The sequence below is a fragment of the Mirounga leonina genome, unplaced genomic scaffold (assembly GCF_011800145.1).
Source record: "Mirounga leonina isolate KUSES-001 unplaced genomic scaffold, KU_Mleo_1.0 Mir_153, whole genome shotgun sequence".
In the NCBI taxonomy this organism is placed as follows: Eukaryota; Metazoa; Chordata; class Mammalia; order Carnivora; family Phocidae; genus Mirounga; species Mirounga leonina.
The window spans coordinates 21,430,757-21,458,676 of NW_023270387.1; the positions used below are offsets into that span (position 1 = coordinate 21,430,757).

A 27,920-nucleotide genomic window follows, 5' to 3' on the forward strand; every position below is an offset into this window, starting at 1 on the left:
TCTTCCTCCCTCTCCCTTCGCGTCTGACCCCTCTTCTTTCCCCTCTTGTCATCCGGTGTCCCCCACGCCCCCTGTGCCTCAACATCCGAGTGGTCCTGACATGGCGGCTGGACTTCCGGGGCCGGGGAGGCACCCTGCCAGTGGAGGCTCCGGAGCCCCTGCTGTTTTTGGCAGCTCCAGCGTTTTCGAGGGACATGGTTCTCCCAGCAGCTGGGCTTGGGGAAGGGACAGGGCCGGCGCAAAGCAGACTCAGAGTGAATTTCAGCTCGGCTCCCTGGGCCCTCACCCACCTGCCTGGACATCCTCCTGGGCAGGAAGGTGGGACCTCGTCCGGGAGCCTGAGGGTCTCCGAAGATGAGCCGGCTGGTGGAGCTTCTCTGGCTTCTGACCTCTGCCCTCCGCCCTCCTCTCTCCAGAGCTCCGGCCCTTTCCCGGGAGGGACCTGCTGGGATGGAGGAGGCTGGTCAGAGCAGGGAGGAGATTTCTGTTCAGACACCTTTCAGGTGAGCACATATGGTGTGTGGTGCTTGGGCCCGGGGTGTGTGTGTGTGTATGTGCACTCTAAGTGTGTGGATGAGTGTGTACGTGGGTTGTGCAGGAGAGAGCGAGCCTGGGCAGGCATCCGCGTGTGGACAAGAACACGGGTGGGCCTGTGTGAGTCTGTGTCCCCCCTTCTAGGCCTGCTTCTAGCCCAGAGCTCTCCTCTCTGTGGTCCTCGTGACCCTGGCTTCGCACAGGGCTCTGTTCTGTCTTGAGGGCCAGCTGGCCCCCTGCTGTGGTCCCACGCAAGAATGACTGATCTCTGGCCACCCATTTAGCTGCCTGGGGGCCCTCGGGCCAGCGTTTGCCCCCCACCTCCCAAAATGGAGGCGTGTGGGGGCTTCCTGCCCAGCGTCTCAACTCTGCCAAGGCGGACGGAATGGGGAACAGCTGCGTTGGCTGATTCCGGCTCCGTATGGATTTGGTTTGACAACAAAGCTCCGTCTGTGTTGTTCTCAGGCCCCTTACATAACCCGAGGGTGGGGAGTTGGGGGGAGGCAGGCAGGAGGAGGTGGAGATGGGGACAGGGAGACACCAGGACAGGATGGCCGGAAAGGGGACGGGGACAGGGAGGAGAGGGAAGGGGAATGAGAGACCACTGGGAAGGAGAGAGAGGAGGAAACCTGTGTGTCTTGACCCCACAATTCTGCTTGCCGCCTCCTGGAGTGGGAAGGAGCTGGGTCTCTGGCTCTTCTGACTTTTGCCCACTTGATGCATCCTCTTCCTCTCCTTGAGCCCCACCCACCAGCCCCAGACCGGCTGAGGAGGGGCTGGGGATGTGTCTGAGAGGAGGGGTTTGGGGTTGGGCCGGAGGGGCCATCCCTAGCCCCACCCTGTAGCTGAGCACTTTCCATAAAGAAGGGAGTCATTCTTTTCCTTTGCTCTTGGGCTTCCATTCACTACTCCAGGCCCAAGGCCAGGCTCCAGAGCCCCTCTTGCCACCCTCTTTGTGAATGGCAGCCATTCCCTGTAGGTACCCTGTTGGGCTACTCCAGGCCCCACCTGGCTCCCTCGCCTTGCCTCCCACCCAGGACCTCCCCCCAGCCCCAGCCCTCTGCTCGCTCCGTCGGAGGCCCTGTGGCCCTGTCGCTGCCCTGCCCCCCTCTCAGTAATCAGACATTCTCTTCCCACCATCACTATCCCTGCAGCTGTCCAAATAGAGTGAGAAGAAAATGTTCTCTTGCCGGAACAGCTGGACTGACAGGCGGGGAAGGCCAGGTGAGCCGGCCAGGCTTGGGGGTGGGAGGTACCTTGTCCCAGGGCCCTGATCCTGCCCGCTCCTGGGCAGGAGAAAACAGATGCTTGGAAGAGGGCAGGAGGACCCGTGGGGACTTCAGGTGGGGCCTAGGCCCCCGTGGCTGCGTGGTCTCCTGGGTTTTCTCAGGGTCTGCGTCTTCCCTGGGCCTCAGTTTCCCCGAGTCCTTTTCTGGCACCAGGCTTCCTTGAAAAAAGCCTCTGGATTCCATTTGGCCCAAAGGGCAGTGCTTGACCCCAGGTTGCCGTGGATTAACAGGGCTGTATTCTTCGAACCTGAAAACAAGGAAGACTCCTAAAAGGCCTGGGGGAGGATCTGTTGGCAAGGCCCCAGAGTTTGGGCGCTCTGGCACTTGGCTTGACCCCTGGCACCGCCCTCAGTTAGATTTAGGGTGTCTGCCCAGGAGGTATTCTATAGGACCTGAGCCGTAGCTCGGTGGAGAGGTGGTGTGAGCGAAGCCCAAACCTGCTGAACGAGCCCTAGACTCTGGAATCCTCAGTCCCCAGGCCCTGAGCATCTTGTGCCTTGCCCTCCCACCACCACCCCCAGGTCTGGGATGATCCTGAAATTGCTAATGCCTCAGGGCTGGAGATGAGAAGGGCCTGAGCGGGGCAGGGGGATGGCTAGGGGAGGGCCTAGGAGTTTCCCCATTTGTGTGTGTGTGGGGGGGTGGGCCGGGAGGACAGTCCCTCTCCGAGGGATCAGGGTTAGGTGCCCGAGCAAAGAGACCAGGCCAGGAGGATGGTGAGTGAGGGTGCCGGGTGGGGGTGCCCTCCAGTGGGGCAGCTCCCTCTGGCCCATGAGTGACCGAGGTCCCAGGCTGCCCCGGGACAGTCCCCAGCCCCTCTGGGGACATCGTTACGAGGCTGTGAATCTTCCTCCCAGTTGCTTCCCTGCAGCCCCCCTCCCCGAGTCTCCCCTCCCTGAGTACCTCTGAGCATGGGAGCTGGGCTTGGCCCGGCCGAGGGCCAGGAGTCCAGGGTTTCTCTTTACCCAACTTTAAGAGGTGAAGGGATCCCCGGAGGGCTGGCTTAGCCACTCCCCGCTCCTCTGGAAGCTCCTGCTCGCTGGCTGATAGCTCCAGGGACCTGCAGCCTGACAAACAAACGGGCTAGAGCGGGAGTTGAAGTTGAAGCCGAAGCCAGCTGGGCAGGGCCCTCTGCCACAGGATGGGGGAAGAGAGCGCCCTGGCCGAGGAGGCCCAGCAGACCTCAGAAGCTGTATGTCAGGGGGATGGGGCAGGAAGGAGAAGGAGTGAGGGCTGTGTGCATGTGTGGATAGGGGTCACTACATTCCTGTGCGTTTCCAGTGTTGGGTTTGGGCGTGCCTGTGTTTGAGCAGAGAGCCGTGTGCTTTTATAGAGATGCGTTTGTAGGTTTTTGACATGGGAGGGCCCCAGCGGACTAGAGCTCGGGGTGGACTTGAAAAGGGGTTCAGAGTGTCTTCCTGGTGCCTCCTGGCTCTGGGCTGTGGGCTGTGGGCACTCAGACTGATTGGCTGCATGTTTACCCTGTGGGGGAGCTCCGGGGGCAGAGGTGGGCCTGGATCACCTCTGATAACATCAGTCAGCCCTCCAGCCAGCGTTCCTACCTGCTCTGCTCCGGGCTCTGCCCTGACGGACCACTGCTTCCCCCGCAGGGTCAGTACCTTCCCCAGCAGCACCTAGAATGCTAGCCAGCCCTCCCCTTACCTCATCGCCAACCTTTTTCTTGGAGGAGAGTTGGTTCATTGAAGGTCTTACTGATGTGAACCAATCTTAAAAGGGCCCGCCTTACTGGCTTCGCCCTTCCCAGGGGACAGCCTACTGCATGGAATGGGAGTCTTGATTTTCCATCTCCTTGGTCGCATCTCTCCTTCAGGGCCCCCGCGCCAGGTGCTACGCCGTCCACCTCAGCATATACACACAGCACCTCCTCTGTCCCCGGGCCCCACCCTCAGCTCCTCTGACTCTCTCGGGCTCCTACTGGGAATTCAGGAGGGGGTTCTCCCCTGCGGACACCCCAAAACCTCCCTGTTCCCAGACCGCCATTGTGGGGCAGCGTGCATCGCCAGGGGAGAGAGGTCTCCCTGCTGTTCCAGATGCTCCAGAACAGCCTTGCTGAGAGCCGCCATGCTTGGGCCAGAGCTGGGATTGTATTCACCTCCCTCGAGGTCCCAGGACTGAGCATGGCCCTGCACTGTCCCTGCTTGGGGACTTGAGGAGCACCTGCCCTAGAGAGGGGACAACCAGCAGAGGGAACATCCCTCTGGAAATAAGTGAGGAGGAAATAACTGCTTCTGGAGCTGCTACGGAGAGGGGGTGTTGGCCAGTGGAGGGGGCCCATCTGGATCCCTTTGGGATGGCTATCAGGTGGAACTGAGCAGGGGCCTGGGCACCATCTCAAGGACATGATGTACCCAGAGAGACAGAGAGAGGGCGCTTCTCCGGTGAGGCCTGCTCTCTCCCTCCCACCCTATGCTCCTCACACCCCAGCAATGCACCTAGAGTCTGGCCAGTACACGGGGCCCGAGTTTAGTGCGGGGCAGAGTCTCGGTGGCAGTGTCTCTCCCCGTCTCCCTGGGCAGCCGCGTGCATCCTGTGTCGTGTGTGCGATGGGCCCAGCAGCCAGGAGGAGGGAGGAGCACGGTTGTGGTTACAGCAGTGGACCCCACCCTTTGCTGGGATGGAGAAACCTTGGGTGGAGAGGAGCTGCCGTGCGCTGGGGTCCCTGCAGCTTCTGTTTGCCGAGTGCCCGGTGTCGGCCTGGCTTGTACTATGGCTCCAGGCTTTCAATCTCAGGATGGCTTTCGAGGCTCACACACCTCCCAGAACTTGCCCTCGTGACCTGCATTTCACAGAGGAGGAATCTGAGGCCCCAAGAGATGTAGGACCTTGTCCAGGGACGCCCGGCCTGTGACTGCAGAGGCTGGGTCGGACGTTGGGTTTGTGTCCAGACCCCTTTCCTCTGCCTCCAGGATGCCGAAGGTGCTTGGGGGTCTGGGGAGGGGTGGCTGGGGTTTTGGCTCAGGCTGGCCCTCTTGGGGAAAAAGAAGGAGGACGTGAGGTTTCCTGGGTAATACGGCATCTTCAAGCTTGGAGCTCTCCTGGGACCACGCCGGCTTTGTTGGTTGATAGCAGCTCGTTGTGTGGTCCCGTAGCCCTGAAGCTGGTAGTGATTCAGGGGAGTCAAAGGTGGTGATAGCCACTTCTTCAGAAACCACGCCTTCTCGGTGATAAGGCTTTGCTTGTGGGCATAGCCACGTGTGTTTAGCAAAAAGTGTGGCACTTGGTGGCTCTGCGGGCTCCCAAGCTGAACCTCTAGCAAGCCCCTGGCGCCTTGGGTGCTCAGGTCTTCGCAAAATAAGGGTCTGGGATGCTTTAACTTGATGAAACATTCTGTCCACACTTGTTCTGCTCATTTGCTCATTCATTTAGACATCCGTTCATTTCGGTATTTGTCAATGACCTACCATGCAACAGGTATTAAATTTGGTGCTGGAGATACTGTGGGCCATACGAAGTCCTGCTTTCTCGGGGCGCACAGATTCATGAGTACATGAGATGGTGTGGTGTCATTGCTCCAAAGGATATAAGATGGGGTAAGGAGGCGAGTGTGGGGGTAGAGAGGAGATTCCTGGCTGGGTAGTCTGGGACCCTGTGTTGGGGGCAGCATGGAAGGGAGAGTGGCCAGGACAAGGGAAGCCAGGGAGGGAGATCTGGGCTTGTGATTCCAGATCCCCCACCATTTACATTTCAGTCAACCCCTGCCCAGACAAGGACTCAGATGTCACACTGTTGGCACTGACCAACCCCCCACCTTCAGTCCCGCCTCCATTCTCAAATGGGGGTTGGGGAGTGGAGGAGGCATGCAAGCTAAAATCCTTACCTTTGGGGAGGGGAGGGCGTGTTTAGGAGGCATGGGGGAGACCTGGCGGTCACCAAGGACTTTCTCAGTTCAATGGATAGTCATTTGTGCATCTCGTAAGGTTCAGTGTTTATTTCTTTGCTTTTGGTCACGGAACAGACTGACTAAAACACACTGTTTCTTTTTTTTTTTTTTTTTTAAGATTTTATTTATTTATTCATGAGAGACAGAGAAGCAGAGGGAGAAGCAGGCTCCCAAGGAGCAGGGAGCCTGATGCGGGACTTGATCCCAGGACCCTGGGATCATGACCTGAGCCGAAGGCAGACGCTTAACCGTCTGAGCCACCCAGGCGCCCAAAAACACACTGTTTCTTTTCTTTTTTTTTTTTTTTTTAAAGATTTTATTTATTTATTTGACAGAGAGAGACACAGTGAGAGCAGGATCACAAGCAGGGGGAGTGGGAGAGGGAGAAGCAGGCTTCCCGCGGAGCAGGGAGCCCGATGCGGGGCTCGATCCCAGGACCCTGGGATCATGACCTGAGCTGAAGGCAGACGCTTAACGACTGAGCCACCCAGGCGCCCCAAAAACACACTGTTTCTTAAATGATGTTTTAATCCACCCCACGTTCCAGATAGCTGCAGCTTTTGGATTCCACTTAGCACACAAAGGAGTGTGGCTAATAATTACTGTTCACGGAGCATTTCCCATGTGTCTTTTCTCCGTTATCTTGTTAACCAGCACAACGAAACTCGTGGTAGGGGCTCCTTACCTCCATTCTACAGATTGGGAGATGGAGGCTTAGGGGTTCTAAGCGGCAGAGGCAGGGTTCAGGTCCAGTGGCCAGTCCCCCAGGCACAGCTCTTGCCCAGAGGAGACAGTTTCTTCTGACCTGCTTGCCAGCCCAGACGTGGCCATCCGCGTGGGCCCAGGGCAGGTGTGTGTGCGAGCGATAGCTGAGAGGCCGGTTCTGCATGGGCACTGGGGCAAGTTGCCAGGGTCAGGACGAGGTTGGGTGTGGGCAGAGATGAGATTGGGTCAGCGCGTCAGGTGACAATGTCACCTTGAACTGTGTCTCCACACTCAGAACGCTGACCACCCGGGAGGAGGGGGGCGGATGCAGGGCAGAGTGGAGTCTCAGCTCTGCCGCACTTGAGACCTTGGGACAGTGCTCACTGTGGCTGTCCCTCGGAATGACCGGGGCCCTCTGCAGGCATCCCAGATGCCCTGAGTTAGCCTCCCCGAGATGGAGTCCAGGAAGCAAGTGCATCTTCAAGTCTCTACGAGAGCTTCCTGTCCGATCTCAGGCATGGCCTGGTCCAGCGCTGTCCAATAGGAATGCAGCGGGAACCCCAAATGCAAGCCACATCTGTAATTTCAAATCTTACAGAATGTTAAGTTAGGGGCGCCTGGCTGGCTCAGTTGGAAGAGCATGCCACCCTTGATCTCGAGGTCGTGCGTTTGAGCCCCACGTTGGGTGCTGAGATTACTTAAAAGAAATAAAATTTTATGGGGTGCCTGGGTGGCTCCGTCAGTTAAGCATCTGCCTTGGGCTCAGGTCATGATCTCAGGGTCCTGGGATCGAGCCCCACGTCGGGCTCCCTCCTCAGTGGGGAGCCTGCTTCTCCCTCTGCCTCTGCTGCTCCCCTGCTTGTGCTCTCTATCAAATTAATAAATAAAATCCTTAAAATAAATAAATAAATAAAAATCTTAAAAAATGTTGTTACCCACATTTTTAAAAAGTACAAATAAGGAGGTGAAATACATTTTAATATTTTAACCCAGTATAGCCAAAATATTACTGCAGTGTGTGATCAGTATGAATAATTCTTAAGGTGACAGTTCACTTTTTTTTTTAACTAAGTGTTTGAAATTCAGTGTATGCTTCCCCCTTACGACAAACCTCGGTGTGGACCAGCCACGTGGCAAGGACTCCACAGCCACAGTTGGCTGGGGGCCACCGTGTGGGACGGGGCAGGGCTGGTGCTGTCGCTGTTTTCAGAAGAGGCACCTGGAGGCCAGAGGAGGGAGGGGACTGGCCATGTTGGTGGTGACCTGAATTCAAGCCCCAGCCCTGGTCGTGCCTTTAGCTTTGGCTCCCTGGGGCCAAATTCAGTGGCTCCTGGGTGGGAGGTCTGGGGAGGGAAGCCTGCCCCAAAGCGCCTGCCTGAGACCCTGCGGCAGGTCCGCAGCCCCACCAGATTTTTCCTTTTCTTATCCTAGCTCTGAGTCCATACTGGTTGGTTCTCTACCCGGTCACACAGCTTCAGCTTTCTCACCCAGAGAATGGAATTCAAAGCCTCTACCCGCCCCCCTCCCCGGACCAACACCAGAAGTAGGATTTTCAAGTGGTTTCCTCTGGTGTCTTGTGACTGGCAGCTGATGAAGTGGATGGTACAGCGTTTCTATCCAGGAGGCTGCAGTGCTGGGCTGGTCAGGGTGTCTGATGGCGGGGCAGCCTGTGGACCCCAAGGGTGGGGAACAGAGAACCTTCTGTGCTTCCGTGGGAAACCTCTCAGGCCCCTTTCCCTCCAAGCTTGGACGGCCAGACAGACCGCCGCATCTGCCCACTCATGGGCCTTGAGGCGGTTGGCCGATTACTCAGCCTTCTGCTGTCTCACGTGAGCTGGGGCCAAGGCAGGCCTCCCTCCCCACTGGGCATGCTGTGTCCAGCCAGGGGTTGGGCCGGAGTATCAGACTCACTGTTACTGCCTCTTCCTCTCTTGCTCCAACGACGTCCCTGACGCATAGACCCATTTATTAATTCAGTGAATTTGTATGGAGAGCCAGTCGCTATTCTAGACATCGGTGGTGCGGCAGCGAACAAAACAACAAAAAAATCTTTACAAGCCCGGGAGGGGGATCCAAAATGTTGGGTGTGCATGGAATTTTTGATGGCAGGTAATGAAGGTGAATAAAGAAATGAATGAAGAGATATCAAGCCTCAGTCTCTCTGAGTACACAGGAGCCCGTGGAGGGTTTTTGAGCTGAGAAGTGATGTAGGTGACTGATCTGTTCTGGAGAATTGCCATTAGCTGGCCATCTCCACCCAAGAATGAGCGATTAAAGTAGGTTATAGCCCTCCATGACCCCAGTGGCCTGTATCGTCATCTTGCCTTACCTAGCGATTATATTAGCTGCATTAACTTCACAGTGCAGCTCGAGTGCTCTCTGGAATATTAGCAGCAGACTCCGAGCTGGGAGGAACCGCTGGGGCCAGCTGGCACCGCTGAGATTCACGCATCTTGACAGGAGGAGACATGACCCTAAAGTCCTAAGGGGAAGTGTGCGTAAACAGGTGTCATACAGTCCTTCTCTTCGGTTGGACAGGGTAGCCACCCAAGTTCAGGGTCTAGGAGGCCTGGCTTACCAGCTGAAGGATTTGAGTCTCGTGCCAGGGGTGTGATGTGATAAGTGAGCGCAGCCTTAGCCAGCATTCCTGGAAGTCTGGTGTCCAGATGGAAGGCAGTACTAATCCTGTAGCTACAGTTGCATGCATCTGAAGCATGCTGGAGGGCTTCTAGAGGAGCCCCGGGCTACAGCAGTGGGTAGAGACTGTGTCCCGTGAGGAAGCTGCCAGAGAAGGAGCACGGGAGGCTCTTTGTAGCTGTTGTAAATATTCGAAGGACTTGAATCTGATAGAGGGCTGACTTCCTTTATTTGCCCTAAGGGCCGCAGGTGGACATTCAAGGGATCGTGGAGTGTAGGGAGCCATTCCTTCACAGGAGGGCTATTGAGGCAGTAGGGGCTTAGGGGTCAGGCATGTGGGCTCTGGAGCTAAGCAGCCTGAGTCCCAGTCTTGTCCTCACTAGCTCGACATCCCTAGGAAGTTGCTGACCCTTCTTATACACTGTGTCCCTGTCTCTACAACGGAGGTCGTGATCGTGTTTAACTCACAGGGTTGAGATCATACTTGGACAGCCCTTAAAAGTGTCTAGCAGAGTAGTTCTCAGCATTTGGTAATGTCTGGAGACAATTTGGTTGTCACAACCGGGGCCTGGGGTTCCTACTGGCATCTAGTGGGTAGGGGTCAAAGATACTGCTAAACATTCCATGGTGCACAGAGAGCCCCCCACAGCAGTGACTTATCTGGTCCCCAAAGCAATGGCAATGGGGTGGGGATCCTCCTGGTATCCCACATGGTAAGTGCACTGTACATTTTAGTGATTAATAAGGGATGTAATACATGTTTAATCTCATCTCATTACTTGTGTGTCAGATGTTTACAAAACATCTGCCACCTTCTGAACTCTATAATAGAGTCTGAAAATATAAAGAAGTCTCCCAGACAACAGAGGTCATAGTCTCATGGGCCAGATACAAAACATATATTAATATAACATAAAATGATATTATGTGGTAAAGCATCTTGTGCGATCCATGTACTCTGATAGACTCTTGGTATAAATAAGCCTCCAGTTTCAGAGGCCATAAGATAGTGGGCAAGACATGAAAAGCAGTAATTATATAATATGAAATTATATTACCTGTTAAGTGCCAGAAGCAAGTTATAAACAATATTTTGGGGGAAGAAAAACATCGGTTGCTTAGAAATGTTGGAAAAGACTTCATAGAGGAAGAGCCCTTTGAGCTGATGCTGGAGTGAGGCTGTCTTTGTGCAGGGGAGGGGCTCAGGGTATCCTGCTGCAGAGGTGGGAAGAGGGGAGGGGGAAAGGCAGCTCCTCTGGCTTGCTTGGGAATAGGGTAGGAGGTGCGCCTTCAGCACCTATATGGCCCAAGGGTGAAGGGTCCTGATTGCCACTAAGGAGCTTTGGCTTTTCATTTAAGGAATGGGGAGAAATTGAGGCAGGAGGGTGGTTTGATCCAAATTATTTCTTGGAAGCATACCACGTTGGCAGTTCCAAAGAAGGGTTGAATGGGGAAAGACTTGTGACAAAGAGATGAATTAGGAAGCAGGTGAATTGAAATGGGGTCTAGACTCAATGTGTCTCAAGAAGAGGAGATAGAGGACTGTATTCTAAAGTGTTTCTGAGGGGCACTTGGGTGGCTCGGTAGGTTAAGCGTCTGCCTTCGGCTCAGGTCATGATCCCAAGGTCCTGGGATTGAGCCCCACGTCAGGCTCCCTGCTCAGCAGAGAGCCTGCTTCTCTTCTGCTCTTCACCCTGCTTGTGCTCTCTCACTCCCTCTCCCTCTATCAAATTAATAAATAAAATCTTTAAAAAAATAAAGTGTTTCAGAGGCTCTAGACCATGTGGCCTTCATGCTGCATCTGGGTTTTATTTTATTTTATTTTATCTTATTTGTAATCGTTAATACCCAACATGGGGCTCGAACTCACAACCCTGAGATCGAGTTTCATGCTCCTCCTACTGAGCCAGCCAGGCACCCCTCAGCTGAGGGGTCATTATGACCCCACAGGATCATAAACTCAGTCTTTTTTTTTTTTTTTTTAAAGATTTTATTTATTTATTTGACAGAGACACAGCGAGAGAGGGAACACAATCAGGGGGAGTGGGAGAGAGAGAAGCAGGCTTCCCGCTGAGCAGGGAGCCCAATCTGGGGCTCGATCCCAGGACCCTGGGACCATGACCTGAGCCGAAGGCAGACGCTTAACAACTGAGCCACCCAGGCCCCCCATAAACTCAGTCTTTATGACTGAGTTTTGTAAAGCTTACCTCCCCAGTGCCTCTGACAATGCCAAGCATTCAGTAGGAGCTCAGTGAGCACTGGTTGGAATGAGGAAATGGGGTAGAAACAATTGAGTTTAGTAACTGTTTAGTAGGGGTGGTGTGAGGAGGGGCAGATGTTGGAAGACTGAGTTTATGATCCTGTGGGGACCGGGGTGGAAGGGTGGAGTGGGAGAAACGTGTCTAGTTTCGGACGTATTAAGTTTGAAGAGTTAATGATCATCCAGGTAGGCTGTGCCACAGGCAACCAGAAATACTAGGATGGGATCTGGGGAGGAACTGAAGGGTCTGAATCATCAGGGTAGGAGCCATGGGCAGACCTCTGAAAATGAATGAACTTGTCCTATAAAAATAGGCAGGAGGTTGACGAACACGGATGCAAAAATTCTCACCAAAATACTAGCCCCAATAGGATCCAACAGTACATTAAAAGGATTATTCACCACGACCAAGTGGGATTTATCCCTGGGCTGCAAGGTTGGTTCAACATCCACAAATCAATCAATGTGATACAATACATTAATAAAAGAAAGAACAAGAACCATATGATCCTCTCAACAGATGCAGAAAAAGCATTTGACAAAGTACAGCATCCTTTCTTGATCAAAACTCTTCAGAGTATAGGGATAGAGGGTACATACCTCAATATCATAAAAGCCATCTATGAAAAACCCACAGAGAATATCATTCTCAATGGGGAAAAACTGAGAGCTTTCCCCCTAAGGTCAGGAACACGGCAGGGATGCCCACTATCACCACTGCTATTCAACATAGTCCTAGAAGTCCTAGCCACAGCAATCAGACAACAAAAAGAAATCAAAGGTATCCAAATCGGCAAAGAAGAAGTCAAACTCTCACTCTTTGCAGATGATATGATACTTTATGTGGAAAACCCCAAAGACTCCACCCCAAAACTGCTAGAACTCATACAGGAATTCAGTAAAGTGGCAGGATATAAAATCAATGCACAGAAATCAGTGGCATTCCTATACACCAACAAGACAGAAGAAAGAAATTAAGGGGTCGATCCCTTTTACAGTTGCACCCAAAACCATAAGATACCTAGGAATAAATCTAACCAAAGAGGCAAAGGATCTGTACTCAGAAAACTATAAAATACTCATGAAAGAAGTTGAGGAAGACACAAAGAAATGGAAAAATGTTCCATGCTCACGGATTGGAAGAACAAATATTGTGAAGATGTCAATGCTACCTAGAGCAATCTACACATTCAATGCAATTCCCATCAAAATACCATCAACTTTTTTCAAAGAAATGGAACAAATAATCCTAAACTTTATATGGAACCAGAAAAGACCTCAAATAGCCAGAGGAATGTTGAAAAAGAAAAGCAAAGCTGGCAGCATCACAATTCCAGACTCCCAGCTCTATTACAAAGCTGTCATCATCAAGACAGTATGGTACTGGCACAAAAACAGACACATAGATCAATGGAACAGAATAGAGAGCCCAGAAATGGACCCTCAACTCTATGGTCAACTCATCTTTGACAAAGCAGGAAAGAATGTCCAATGGAACAAAGACAGTCTCTTCAACAAATGGTGTTGGGAAAATTGGACAGCCACATGCAGAAGAATGAAACTGGACCATTTCCTTACACCACACACAAAAATAGACTCAAAATGGTTGGAAGACCTAAATGTGAGACAGGAGTCCATGAAAATCCTAAAGGAGAACACAGGCAGCAACCTCTTCAACCTCAGCCGAAGCAACTTCTTCCTAGAAACATCGCCAAAGGCAAGGGACGGAAGGGCAAAAATGAACTATTGGGACCTCATCAAGATAAAAAGCTTTTGCACAGCAAAAGAAACAGTCAACAAAACCAAAAGACAACCGACAGAATGGGAGAAGATATTTGCAAATGACATATCAGATAAAGGGCTAGTATCCAAAATCTATAAAGAACTTCTTAAACTCAACACCCAAAGAACAAATGATCCAATCAAGAAATGGGCAGAAGACATGAACAGACCTTTTTCCAAAGAAGACATCCAAATGGCCAACAGACACATGAAAAAGTGCTCAATATCGCTCGGCATTAGGGAAATCCAAATCAAAACCTCAGTGAGATATCACCTCACACCAGTCAGAATGGCTAAAATTAACAAGTCGGGAAACGACAGATGTTGGCGGGGATGCGGAGAAAGGGGAACCCTCCTACACTGTTGGTGGGAATGCAAGCTGGTGCAGCCACTCTGGAAAACAGTATGGAGGTTCCTCAAAAAGTTGAAAATAGAGCCACCCTATGATCCAGCAATTGCACTACTGGGTATTTACCCCAAAGATACAAATGTAGGGATCCGAAGGGGTACGTGCACCCCGATGTTTATAGCAGCAATGTCCACAATAGCCAAGCTGTGGAAAGAGCCCAGATGTCCGGGGCGCCTGAGTGGCTCAGTTGGTTAAGCGACTGCCTTCAGCTCAGGTCATGATCCTGGAGTCCCGGGATCGAGTCCCGCATCGGGCTCCCTGCTCGGCGGGGAGCCTGCTTCTCCCTCTGACCCTCCCCCCTCTCATGTGCTCTCTCTCTCTCATTCTCTCTATCTCAAATAAATAAATAAAATCTTTAAGAAAAAAAAAAAAAAGAGCCCAGATGTCCATCGACAGATGAATGGATAAAGAAGATGTGGTGTGTATATATATATATACATATATATATATATATACACACACACAATGGAATGTTATGCAGCCATCAAAAGGAATGAAATCTTGCCATTTGCAACGACATGGATGGAACTGGAGGGTGTTATGCTGAGTGAAATAAGTCAATCAGAGAAAGACATGTATCATATGACCTCACTGATATGAGGAATTGTTAATCTCAGGAAAGAAACTGAGGGTTGCTGGAGTGGAGGGTGGGGTGGGAGGGATGGGGTGACTGGGTGATAGGCACTGGGGAGGGTATGTGCTTCTGGTAAGTGCTGTGAATTGTGCAAGACTGTTGAATCAGATCTGTATCTCTGAAGCAAATAATACATTATATGTTAAAAAAAAAAAAGAAGAAGAAGAAGAAGAAGATAGCAGGAGGGGAAGAATGAAGGGGGGGAAATCGGAGGGGGAGACGAACCATGAGAGACGATGGACTCTGAGAAACAAACTGAGGGTTCTAGAGGGGAGGGGGGCGGGAGGATGGGTTAGCCTGGTGTTGGGTATTAAGGAGGGCACATATTGCATGGAGCACTGGGGGTTATATGCAAACAATGAATCATGGAGCACTACATCTAAAACTAATAATGTATGGTGATTAACATAACATAAAAAAAAAAAAGAGGCGGGAGGGCAAAAGTTCAAGCACAGATCCCTGGAGAAGGCCAGCCTTTAAAGGGAGTGACAGAGCAGTCTCCAAGGTAGGAGGGAAACCAGGAGAGTCCTGACCCAGAAGCCAAGAAGGAGGCATCTGCTGACAGTGTCAGTCTCAGAGGAGGAGGAAGAGGGAAAATAGACCTTCCTCGGGCTTGACAGGAGGCTGCTGGTGGGTCAGGAGGAGGAGCTGTTTCTGTATGAAAATGGGGGTGGGAGCCAGGGGTGGTGTCCAGTAAAGGCGTGAGTGGATATAGCACAGATGCAGAGGGCTGGCTCTGGAGGTAAGGGTGGACGTGCGGTGGTAACTGGAGGAGGACGTAGAGGCAGAGAGGGGCTTTGTTTTGTCTGAGGAGGAGGGAGATTGAAGTCTGTTTATTCGAGAGGAGTGAAGCGGAGAGAGCGGGAAGAGACAGGGCAGAAGGGGATCCCTGATCGAAGGGTACTGGGGAGGGGAGCCGGGGATCGGTGTCCAGGTGGAGGGATTAGGAGGGAATGGGAGGGGTGGTTGAGTCTAGTCGGGGCAGGCAGGCAGCTCTAGATTTTTCCCTACAGAACCGAAGGGATGGTGACATCGATTATGTGACTTGCTCAAGGTCTCTGAACCAATAAGAATGGAGACTCTGCTTCCGCCCGCATTGGTCTTCCCAGGCCCCTGCTCAGGGACACTCAGCCTTATCCCTCTGATGGGCCCCAGGGCTCTGAGGCACCTGGCATCATGTTGTGCCCTTGGGCGGATATGCATTCTGTTCCTCTCGCTCCAGCAGGTAGCTGCTGGGTACTTGCTGCGTGTGAGGCTATGAGTGTCCTTACAGCATGAGGCGTGGCGGCTGCTTACGGGGATGGGGGGTTAATTCTTCCCCCTGCGCCCCGCGTTCTGCCCTTCAGCGAGGTCTGGGGCAGTGTCACAGCCTCAGGTCAGCGAGGGACACTGTGGATTTGGCAGATCACCTGAGAGCATGCGGACGCCCTGCCCCAGGGTCAGCGTGGCCTAATGTGTTGGGTGAGCTGGTCTCCCTGGTGGTTGGTGGCAGGCGGCGCTGCTGCGCGTGGGACATGAGTGGAGCGGAGCCCTGCTCTCGCGCCCAGGTACTCCCCTGTGACTCTGCCTGTGGCCATTCGCACCCTGACGGCCTGGTCAATAATGCGGGGCAGCCAGCGGCTGGGGGAAGGCTGGGGGTCGCCCCGAGGCTTGGGCTCCCCGAATGTCCGTGGCTGCTGGGCTCTGGCCTTGGCTTGGCCCAGCAAGGGGAGAGGCTGGGCTGGTGAAATCCCTGATTGGGGGTCTTGGAGCAAGCTCTAAGCCTAGGCGGTCTGCTTCGCACACACCAGCACCGCTTGGGAACAAAGACATACCCAGGCACGCTTTCTGGGGAAGAGGGCTAGTTGTCTTGTTGCTCGGGATCTGGGCCAGTCAGCTCTGTTCACGCCCATTGCCAAAGGTCTCCTCCACCCAGGTGGGGCCTGGAGGGTGGCGGAGTCTGTGTCTTTCAGTTACTGTGGAGCTCGCTCTATGTGGTGGTGTCCATCCTGCGGTGTTTGCGCAAATTCCGGTGCTGGGCCAGACACATCAAGTCAGAATTCCTAGGTGTGGGACCCAGACGCTCTTAATTATTTCTTATTTTTAAAAATTTTTAGCACCCCAGGTGATTCTCCTGTTCAGTCAAGGTCAAAAACATCCACCTGAACCAGTGTTTCTCAGACTTGAATGTGCATATGATTCATCAGGTGATCTTATTCAAATGCAGATCCTGATTTTGTCTGTGTAGAGGGGCCTGAGATCATGCATTTCTTTTTTTTTTTTAAGATTTATTTATCCATTTGAGAAAGAGAGAGCACAGGCTGGGGGGCGGGGAGGATAGAGGGAGAGACTATCCAAGCAGACTCCCCACCGAGTGCAGAGCCTGACGCGGGGCTCCATCTCATGACCCTGAAATCATGACCTGAGCAGAAATCAAGAGTCGGACGCTCAACTGACTGAGCCACCCATGCACCCCGAGATTATGCATTTCTAATAAGATCCCTAGTGATGCCCGTGGTGCTGATCTGATAAATGTATTTTGAGCTGCAAGCATCTATTAGGCTAACTTCCCAGTTTTACAACCAAAGAAACTGAGGGTCAGAGAGGGAGAAGTAACTCCCAAGGTAACCCAAGGAGCTATTCATCAGTACTTCCTGGGCGCTGGCTATGTGCTGGGCAGTGTGCTGGATGCTGGGAACAAGACAGACCGCATTGCTACCCTCACAGAGCTCATCTTCCAGTGGGGAAGACAGACAGAAAGCAAGCAAGTAAGTACTAAGCTCGGTAGAGATCAGGAAAAGTGCTCTGGACCGTGCAGGGGTAAGGAATGAATTGGCAGTGGCTGTAGGTAGGTATGGAAGAAGACATACCACTTTCGGAGGAGTGACCAGGGAAGTTACTAGAACCGTGGCTTTCGTTGGCGTCTTCTAACTACAAATCCAGAACTTTTCTTTACTGGATAGGGTCATCCTCCATCCCTACTGGGGTTTGGGGATGGGTGCTCCTGACTCTCCTGGGGGTGTCTGGCTTGGTCCCTACCCCTCATCCCGCCCCCTCCCAAGACTCTCATTCTTTGGTGTTTATGGGCTCAGAGCGGAGCCTGGGGGCAGAACATTGACTCCGTCATAGGACAAAGTTCAGGATAATTGATTTATGATTTCTAACAAAAACCAGCTCTCATCCTGATGCTGTCTCCTGCCCTGAAGAAATAATGTGAGGTTTTCCAGGTCGCCCTGAGAGAGCACAAACACTAGAGCTTCCCTCCCTTTCCACGAAGATCATAAGAATCACCTGGGCTGTTTGTGAAAATGCCTGTCCCAGATTCCGCCCGGTCTGATTTAGCAATCCCTGGGAGGAGCCCTCGAATCTGTGTTTTCAGGAAGCGGTCCAGGGTAACTTTTCTTATTCAGGTGACTGGGGAACACTGCATGGATGACAAAAATGGTGCCTGGCGTCCCACACCTCTTGGTGTTGTGTGCAAGCTGCCTGAATTCCTTCCCCCGTGTCTCTGCAGCGTGGCCCTGGCTGAGTTTGTGTGTAGGGACCTCTTTGCTTATGTGCATATAACAGATGACCCCCTTCCAGAGCCCTGTCCTTGCCATGCCGGCTTTGCCCTTACCCCAGAGGGTCTCCCATCTCCTCTGACCAACCGGACCCTCCCTCCTCCCTGCGCTCCCATTCAAAGACTTGCCTTCACGGAGCTTCCTCCAGTGCTGGGACGATGAGGGCTTGGACACTGTTTTCATTTAGCCAGAGTCTAGAAGGGCTGGAGGACCATCCCATAGCCCACCTTCCCCCCAGTGCCTGGCCTGAGTGGATGCGTTTGGCTGGAGTAGTGGGAGACTGAGGATGGAGAGGTGGGTGGGAGCCAGAACTAAGGGACTGCTTTGGATGGCGGAGAATAGATAAACCTCAGCTGCATAAAATACAGATCACACCCTTGTACTGTTCACTTCCATGTAAAAGGTGGGTTGAGGGGCGCCTGGGTGGCTCAGTTGGTTAAGCGGCTGCCTTCGGCTCAGGTCATGATCCTGGGGTCCTGGGATCGAGCCCCGCGTCGGGCTCCCTGCTCAGCAGAGAGCCTGCTTCTCCCTTTCCCTCTGCCTGCCGCTCTGCCTACTTGTGCTATCTCTCTGTCAAATAAATAAATTTAAAAAAATCTTTAAAAAAATAAAATAAAACGTGGGTTGAGGTTCCCATCTGCCTCCTGGAGCTGGCCCTTCCCAGGTCAAACTGAGGAAGGGGACAGAGAAACCACGCCAGAGAAGCTGGAGTAGGCCAGTCTGGCATGGGACCTCACGTTTGAGGAGTGGGACTTGGGTTCCCTTGCCCCCCCTGGACCCCTGATGCTGTCTTTGAGGGATTAGGAGGATGTCCGCTCTCTGGATGGCCACGCTGGAAGCAGCTCTGTGCCTTCTGGAGCAGGGAAGGCAGGCTGTGGGTGTGTCCTGCTCTAGTATCTAGGTAGGTTTCCAGAGCTGACCTCACACCTGTGACTCCTAACCTCCTAGGTGGCCCGAGGCAGCCGGGATGACAGCTCTCCCCAGGAACCCTGCTACCTGCTGAGAAACATGATCAGCAAGTCCCGTGAGTGTTGTCCCAGGGCTCTCCCACCCTGAAGGATGGGCCCCCAGAAGCAGTCTTCAGCATCATCCTGCGACCCCCTGGGGGTTCTGGAGGCACATGCAGATAGCCAAGGGGCCCTCTCTCCATCTTGAAGGACAGTAGAAACACAGGCCCAACCCCAGTGCTAGAAAACTCTGGCTGGGCGAGAGCCAGGGGCCGGGTCTGCTAGAGTTGGAGGTTGCAGGGGCCCAAAACAGGGTCGGTGCACTGGGGCTGTCCCTGCCTGTCTCTGTCTAGCTCCTCTGTGCATGTGCCCTGCAGGCTGGAAGCTCCTGGCCATGTTGGCTCTGGTCCTGGTCGTCATGGTGTGGTATTCCATCTCCCGAGAAGACAGGTACATTGAGCTGTGAGTCCAGCTTCCTTGTCCTTCCATCGGTTCTTCTCAGGAATGGGCTCAGGGATGGAGGGTCATGGGGTGGCGAACCTAGTGGGGCCAGGAGGGTTCAGAGGGCCAGGGTATGACCCCTCCCTTCAGCTGTTAGCATGAAATCCTTCCGGGAGGGTTAGGCAGTGGGTTTGGGGGTAGGGTCTGTGATGCCTCCCCAGGGTCCTCACCCAGGGAGCTCAGGAGAAAGGAGAGCCGGATCTGCAATGAGTTGGTCTCAGAGCAAACGGGTTGAGATAATTCTACCCTGCACATCACTCTCTGGGACCTTGGGACCAATGTCATGGGAGAAGATTGAGGCTGCCTGGGATGCTGACCCCTGGGCCCTGAGAGGTCTGACTGGAGCCCCTGCCTCCTCTCCTTTTCTGTCTCTAGTTTTTATTTTCCCATCCCAGAGAAGAAGGAGCCGTGCTTCCAGGGTGAGGCAGAGAGGAAGGCCTCTAAGCTGTTTGGCAAGTAAGTACTTGAGGCTGAGGTGAGGCAGGGCATGGGGGCAGGGCACGGGGTGAGGTGGATGGGGAGTTTCACAGGGTAGGGGCCTCAGTGCTGGCTTAGATGGAAGGAAACGTATTAGTGGACATGTGTTAGGTGAGCCCGTGAGGGGAAGAGAGGCGCTTGAACATATGTATGTATGTGTAATATAATATAATATGTAATATTATATTATTATATACAAGATCATACAATATATAAATATAATTTATATATTGAGTTGGAGGTTGCAAGGGCCCAAAATATTATATTATTATATATTATTTCATATAAGTAATATATTTATTATATACAATGTTATTCTATATTAGATATAATATACATAATATATAATATTTTGTTATTTATTTTATTATTATATGTTATAAGTATGTAAGGAAATATGTATTATATATTTAAAATATATAGTATATATCTTAAATATATAAATATATAATATATATTATATGTAAATACATAATATATATGATATATTATTATAGTATTAAATATTATATAATTACATTATATATTATATATGCTATATATACTATTAGTCAGGGGCCTGATCCGACCCTGATTCTGGCTTCTTCAAGATTAATCCCTTTTTTTTTTTTTAATTTTTTTATTTTACTTTACTTTTTTTATTAATTATATTTTATTATGTTATGTTAGTCACCATATGGTACATCATTAGTTTTTGGTTTATTTATTTATTTATTTATTTTTAAAGATTTTATTTATTCATTTGAGACACAGAGATAGAGAGCATGAGCAGGGGGAGAGGCAGAAGCAGAGGGAGAAGCAGGCTCCCTGCTGAGCCAGGAGCCCGATGCGGGGTTCCATCCCAGGACCCTGGGATCATGACCTGAGCCAAAGGCAGCTGCTTAACGACTGAGCCACCTAGGCGCCCCGTCTTTAGTTTCATCTTGTTTCATTTTTTCCTCCCTTCCCCTATGATCCTCTGTCGTGTTTCTTAAATTACTCATATCAGGGAGGTCATATGATACTTGTCTTTCTCTGAAGATGAATTCCTTTCTCATCCCCGCCCTGCTCTCACCTCTGTGCAGCTACTCCCGAGATCAGCCCATCTTCCTGCAGCTGAAGGATTATTTCTGGGTCAAGACGCCATCTGCCTATGAGCTGCCCTACGGGACCAAAGGGAGTGGTAAGAGTGGCCGGATGGTGGGCTCCCCTCGGCCACACTGCTTCTTGTTCTTTGCTGCCCGCGGTCCCAGTACCCACGTTCTGAGCCAGGCTCTGATGTGGGGTCAGGGGAGGAGCGGGGGCAGTGGAGGCTCTGAGGAGCAGCGGAGGGAAAGTTGGCAGCCTTTGGAAAGCTAGCTGTTGTCATGGGCCCCTCCCAATCTGTGTCTTTTCGTAGAAGACCTGCTTCTCCGGGTTCTAGCCATCACCAGCTACTCCATTCCAGAGAGCATCCAGAGGTAAGGAGACAGTCCTGCCCTGAGGCTGAGCGCCCTCTCCCTCCTGCCCCTACGTGACAGTCATGGGCCAGCACCTCCCAGCGAGCCTTCCTATCTCTGCTCCCCTGCGGCCAATTTGACCCTTCTTCCCAGCCTGCCTGTCTCCCGGGGAGGCAGGGACGCCGGTGTCCACGGCAACTGAGCCTGGGCATCCGGGTGCCCTAGCAGGCAGGGTATTGCCGTGGCACCAGGCGGGCCTGGGCACCAGGCGAGGGGGCTTTGAAACGGGCTTTCTTATTGGTCCCCACCGGGAGCCCTCCCTCCTCCCCTCCTCCGTCTTCCATGCTCTGCTCGGTCCCCTCTCGCCTTAAAGCCCAGGGCCGTGGAGTCCGCAGGACCGTAAGCAGGACCCTTGGAGATGCCTGGGCCCTGGGGGGTCGGGGGCTGAGGCGGCCTGGGAGGGAATCCGGGGCCAGGCCCGCGGGCAGACCCAGGGCAGGAGTTAAGTGGGGCAGGAGCGGGGATGGCTCCTGGGGCTGATCCCCCTCTCCCCACGGCAGCCTCAAGTGTCGCCGCTGCGTGGTGGTGGGGAATGGGCACCGGCTGCGCAACAGCTCGCTGGGAGACGCCATCAACAAGTACGACGTGGTCATCAGGTCGGTAGGACCGACCCTCGTCCCTTCTGTTTGGGAGTGACTGTCGACCGGCCCGGGGGGCTCGGGGTGACGGACATCCTCCTCCCCGCCTTTCAGATTGAACAACGCACCAGTGGCCGGCTACGAGGGGGACGTGGGCTCTAAGACCACCATGCGTCTCTTCTACCCCGAGTCAGCCCACTTCAACCCCAAAGTGGAGAACGACCCAGACACACTCCTCGTCCTGGTAGCTTTCAAGGCAATGGACTTCCACTGGATTGAGACCATCCTGAGTGATAAGAAGAGGGTGGGTGGGGACTCGGGGAGGGGAGGGCTCAGGCCTCAGGGAGGGGACCCTGCCCGTCTCAGGACCGCACGCTCCACAACGTCTGCCCTGTGGTCCTAAAGAGCCCACAAGGGTAAGGCGTGAACTCCGTGTTCTGTGGGGCTTCTGAGAAGCCGCCGCAGCAAGGGAGTCGGGGGGCACCCCAAGCCTGAGGCTGCCTGGGCCAGGGAAGCTGCCAGGATATGTGTTTGCTGGTGAGGAACCTGGGAGCAGAGGAGCTGGTCAGTAGTCATTTCCAGACAGGGGCTGAGTTAGAACGGGAGATCTGTCCTCCCGGGTCGTGTCCACTGTGTCTTTCTCTCATTGAGTCAGATGCTGAAGGGTCCCATCTAGCATTTTCGCCAAGTGTTCACGCAGCCCCACACTTAAGCCGCTTCCACCTGCTTGAATATCTTTGGAAGCGGGCAGTGGTGGGACCCCATACTCTCACAGCCTGAGCAGGGCCCTCCCACCTCTCTCTCCCCACTCCTCTCTGGTCGTCCTTCCCTTCTTGGGTGCGGGCCTAGCCTCCACCTCCCCCTCGCAACCCTGCATTCCTGGGGGCCTCCGCCATCACGTGGACCCCATCTGCTGGCTCAGGACCACCAGGCTGGACTTGAGAAACAGGTCTTCGCACACCCTCATCTCTCCCTTCCAATCCTGTGCCCCGCAGGTGCGAAAGGGCTTCTGGAAGCAGCCTCCCCTCATCTGGGACGTCAACCCCAGGCAGGTTCGGATTCTCAATCCTTTCTTCATGGAGATTGCAGCTGACAAACTGCTGAGCCTGCCGATGCAACAGCCACGCAAGATTAAGCAGGTGCAGGTGATGGTGGGCCGCGGGCAGGGGAGTTTCTAGTTTCTGGGGTGGGACGTTTCTAGAGGCTTGGGAAGCCCTGGAGGACCCCAGGAGAGGGGAAAGTAACAACTGAGACAGCAGTCTGCATTTGAACAGCACCTGGGACAGCCTCTTGACCGCACCTTGCTGCACTCCCTGGTATTCAGTCTGGTTTATTTGGCTGCCGGAAGGGAGGGTGCGTACTTTTGAGAACCGTGGGAGCACCTGCGAAGCAGGAAGTTGGCGGGGGGTTTTATAGGGCTTGCGGCCAGAGTTAGAGGCTTTGGCAGGCATGGTCAGAATTTATGAACTAGGGAGTTGCTGGAACAGTCTGTGGCCTTGACTTTTGAATGACTGGGGTTTCTGCAGTTGCTATTAGGGTCACTTCATCTGTGATCTCATCTTGGAACAGATTAGTCAGAATGAGTTAAAAGGAGCTCAAGCTTCAGTTTGTCTTGTGTGTCCTGCTTTGGTGTGATATGTCAGTTTGGGGAGTCATGGTACAGTTTTGCAAGCTATGGTTTTTGTTTCAGCTGGTGGGCTTTAGCTACCAGCTCGTACCTTTCCAAGGACTTCCACACGTGCCTTTTGAGCCCCCAGAGAGGCTGTGTGGGATAGTTGTCAGAGGTAACTAGCAAACATAGCCAGGACCCGGCTGTCCTGCTTACCCCGTAGCCTTGGGCAGATCGGCCACTTGCAGCCATGGTTTTTTTTATCTGTATGGTGGGGATAGTGTTAGTACTGACCTTTTAAGGCCCTTGTAGAATTTTTTTTTTTTTTAAAGATTTTATTTATTTATTTGACAGAGAGAGACACAGCGAGAGAGGGAACACAAGCGGGGGAATGGGAGAGGGAGAAGCAGGCTCCCCGCAGAGCAGGGAGCCCGATGTGGGACTCGATCCCAGGACCCTGAGATCATGACCTGAGCTGAAGGCAGTCGCTTAACCAACTGAGCCACCCAGGCGCCCCGCCTTTCCTCCAGTTTCTTTCTTTTTTTTTTTTTTTTAAAGATTTTATTTATTTATTTGAGAGAGAGAATGAGACAGAGAGAGAGCATGAGAGGGGGGAGGATCAGAGGGAGAAGCAGACTCCCCGCTGAGCAGGGAGTCCGATGTGGGACTCGATCCCAGGACCCTGGGATCATGACCTGAGCCGAAGGCAGTCGCTCAACCGACTGAGCCACCCAGGCGCCCGGCCCTTGTAGAATTTAAAAACATAATTATGTAACATGCCTATCGCAGAGATTGGTACACAGTGGATGCTCACTGTATTTGCCAAATTTTGCATCAAGAATCTTATTCTTCACTGAATATCTACTACGATTCAGCTTCATATGTTGAAAGCATCCTTTTGTGGCTGCTCAGTCCCAGGCCCCACATTTGCATGCTTGGGGAGTAAGACATCACCTTGCCCTAAGGACACTCAGTCTAGCAGAATAAACATACAGGTTGCAACATGGAGTGGCAGAATGCCCCAGTAGAGAGTTGTTCCAAATGCTGTAGGAGCTGGGAGGAGGGGCAGACCTCTGTGTGGGGCTGGCTGGGAGGCCCCCTACCCACCCAGAGGAGGTGGTCTTGGAGTTGGGCCTTTGAGGGGTCATGGGGCCCATCATACAGAGACTTGGGAAAAAGGTATTTCCTTTGGCAAGACCAACCAGCCCCTCTAGCACTGAGTTCTAGCACAAGTGAAGTTGAGGGGAGCAGAGAGGAGGCGTTTTATGCCCCTGATGGGGTGTGTGGCAGAGGGGGAAGGACCAGAATCCAGCTTCTGGCCGTGGGAGGGGAAAAGGAAGAGATGCCCTTGATGTAGCGGTTTCCCATTGCTGCCTGCCTAACAAATCACCACAGTTGAGTGGCTTAAAGCAATACCTATGGATGGACTCATAGTTCTGGCAGTCGGAAGTCCAGCAGGGCATGGCTGAGTTCTTATCTGGAGGCTGGAGTGGGGTTGGGGTGGGGGGACACGCTTCCAGGGTCCTTCTTGTCAGAGGGATTCAGTTCCTTGTGGTTCCAGGACTGAGGTCCCATTTCCTTTGCTGGCTTTCAGCCTTGATACCCTCAGCTCTTAGAGATGCTGCGGGTTTCTTGCAATACAGCCCCCTCGACCTTCCAGCCAGCAACGGCATGATAAATTCTTCTTGGGCTTCCCACCCCTGACTTCCTCCATGACTGACCTCTAGACCCAGATGCAAAAGCTCGGGTAAGTAGGTCAAGCCCACCAGGATGATCTCTCTATCTTATGGCCAAGGGCACCTGTTGGGCAACAGACTGTAATGTACTAGGTCTCAGATTTGTAGGTTCCACATGCACTCAAGGGTCATTCTTAGGGACCTCCTGCTACACCATTTATTTTACAGGTGAAGTTGAGAGATTTATCACAATTCTTGGTTTCCAGCTTAGACAGCTGGCTGGGTGGTAACATGCTTAACTAGTATAGGGAATACAGGGGGAGAGGGGAGTCTGGCAGGTTTCAGGAGCCCGTGACCAGGCAGAGCTGGCTAGCAGGCCATGGAAATGTGGTTCGGCAAAGGTGTGGACTGGAGAAGATAACATAGTGGTGGTCAAAGCAACAGGAGGGAAACAGAAGGCCCTGGCAGGAAGGGACAGATGAAATGACAGAAGAGCTCAGAAGGGACATTGGGAAAAACCTGGGCCGACAAGGTCCAGGGAGCGGCTCCTAAATGGGAGTGGGCAGCCGAAGCAGTCAGGAAGGCAGGTTGTTGAAGCTGAGGAAGGCAAGGTCTGTGAGGTTAGAGTATCAGGTTGCCCATCCCCGTGGCTGAATTAGGGATGGAGAAGGTATGTCTCCCCCTGCCCCCATAGCAGCCCATACGGTGGGTGGGAACAGTATTGCTATCCCTGCTTTATGGAACGGGAGAGCCCACCCTCAAAAAGAGGCACACAGCCCATGAGTGAGAGAGTCCCCAGGTTTTCTGAAAGAGGGGAGGTTTTCCAAAGCAGAGAGCAGAACCTTTACATTCCTTGAGCGAAGAGTCCTAAGCCTGTTTCCCTATCTGTAAAATGGGGCCATGATAGCGTCTACCTCAAAGTGTTTTTGTGAGGATCGGAGGCACCCACGTATTATACGGGGTAAATACTTAACATAGGGTCTGGCACACAGTGCTCAAAAGGTAATAGATGATGACGATAATTACCATTGTCACTGTCATCCTGATTGCCGTCATCATGCCTCAAGGCCCAAACCCTCCCCGAGCTGTGTTGGGCTATCCTACCCAGTCTGGTAGCCCTGAGCTACCTGTGGCTATTTAAATTCAAATTTAAGTCAATTAAATTAATTAAGTATAAAATTAAATAAAGTGAAAGATTCAGTTCCAGCCCCACTCCCATGCCTGGTAGCCGCATGTGGCTCATGACTGCGGTGTAGACTGCCCAGATGAAGAACATTTCCGTGGAAAAGAAAGTCTGTTGCAGGGGCGCCTGGGTGGCTCAGTCGTTGGGCGTCTGCCTTTGGCTCGGGTCATGGTCCCGGGGCCCTGGGATCGAGCCCTGCATTGGGCTCCCTGCTCCACGGGGAGTCTGCTTCTCCCTCTCCCACTCCCCCTGCTTGTGTTCCCTCTCTTGCCGTGTCTCTCGCTGTCAAATTAATAAATAAAATCTTAAAAAAAAAAAAAAAGGTGTTGCAAATTGCTGGCCTAGAAGGCTGTGACAGGAGCAGGGTTCCCTCTAATACCTTCCCCACCCCTTGTCCCTCAGAAGCCCACCACCGGCCTGCTGGCCATCACACTGGCCCTCCACCTCTGCGACCTGGTGCACATCGCCGGCTTTGGCTACCCAGATGCCCACAACAGGAAGCAGACCATTCACTACTACGAACAGATCACACTCAAGTCAATGGCGGTAAGTGGCCCCTGCTCCCGAGCTGGCTGGGGCGGAGCTGGGGACACTGGGTGAGTGAGAGTGGTGCCAGGGGCCCAGAGGCAGCTCGTGGTGAGGTCACTCGGAGGGTGGAACCCAGACCCCTGGGCTCCCGGCCTGAGTCCGCTGTCTCTGGCCACACAGGTCCTTCCTTCCTTCCTTCCGGGAGCCAGCCCAGGGAAGGGAGCCCCCAGGAGGGCGGGGCTGTGGGGAGCACCAGAGAGACCTTCTTGCGCCGGGGAGGTCCCTGGGAGTCCCTCAGTTTGCTTCCTTGGCTGTCTCCACAGGGGTCAGGCCACAATGTCTCCCAGGAGGCCCTGGCCATCAAGCGGATGCTGGAGATGGGAGCAGTCAAGAACCTCACGTTCTTCTGACTCGGGCAGGAGCTGTACCCATCAGTCTGCCCGCTCTGCCACCTGAGCGGCCCTATCCATGGCTGTGGGGGTGCCTGGTGCCAGCATGACCTGCTTGGACTCTCCCTCCCCTGTGTGCAGAGGGGTCCTGGTACTGGCCGGGCCTGAGACGGGGCCCTGCCCCTGGTGGCTCTCGCGGCGGCCAGATCCGGTCAGGGTGGAGGCCCCCGGGTGGCGGGAGGCCGTCTGAGGTGCAGGGTTTATGCTGTGGCACCCCCTCTCCACCAGTGCCGGGAGCTTATTTAATGGGCTATTTAATTAAAGGGTAGGAATGTGCCACGGGCTGGTCCCATGGCATCGGAAAAGGGGGCAAAATACAGTGTTCTGCCCACTTTCGATAAAAACACAGAAGTGCTGGGTCCACTACAGCCTAGACCCAGAGCAGGCCTCCCAGGAGGGCAGGGGCGTCTGGAGCGGGTGGGTGCCCTCCAGAGAGGGGCTGCTACCTCCCAGCAGGCTTGGGAAGAGCAGTGGGATGGGGGTTCCACGGAGAATGGGACCTCATCTAGAAAAGAGGTTTGAAACCTAACATTAAACTATTTTTCCTAAAATGGAAGCAGTTGTGATACCCTGTGTCCTTTAGGTTGGGGAGGACATGGAGGGGGCAAGTGAGTCACAACAGTGTCCCCCCCCCCCCCCAGCCCCCAGCACTAGACAGGCTGGTTAAAGACCAGCAGTGTCTCTGGGACCCTGTGGGACCCAGAAGAGGCCATGGTCATTCAGGAAATAATTACTGGGTACAGTGCTTGGTGCCAAGTCATTCATTGTCACCCTGGTGAAGCAGGAGAGCAGGTGGCGCCC

At 53.2% G+C, this 27,920-nt stretch overlaps 1 protein-coding gene across 4 annotated transcripts; it reads left to right on the forward strand.

Annotated features, from left to right (window-relative positions):
* On the forward strand, positions 1 to 27,675 carry ST3GAL4 (ST3 beta-galactoside alpha-2,3-sialyltransferase 4). Of its 4 annotated transcripts, none has more exons than XM_035009276.1 (11): positions 1 to 503; positions 18,642 to 18,717; positions 19,018 to 19,102; positions 19,517 to 19,597; positions 20,683 to 20,780; positions 20,997 to 21,057; positions 21,597 to 21,692; positions 21,789 to 21,978; positions 22,670 to 22,819; positions 26,545 to 26,688; positions 26,994 to 27,675. In XM_035009276.1, the coding sequence occupies exons 1-11, from the start codon at positions 195 to 197 to the stop codon at positions 27,078 to 27,080; spliced, it is 1,377 nt and encodes a 458-aa protein (XP_034865167.1). In that variant the 5' UTR covers positions 1 to 194; the 3' UTR covers positions 27,081 to 27,675. The 4 variants fall into 4 exon arrangements, with proteins under 4 accessions (XP_034865167.1, XP_034865168.1, XP_034865169.1 ...); XM_035009277.1 differs by having other exon boundaries at positions 22,670 to 22,813; XM_035009278.1 differs by having other exon boundaries at positions 19,018 to 19,090.
* The last annotated feature ends 245 nt before the right edge of the window (positions 27,676 to 27,920 follow it).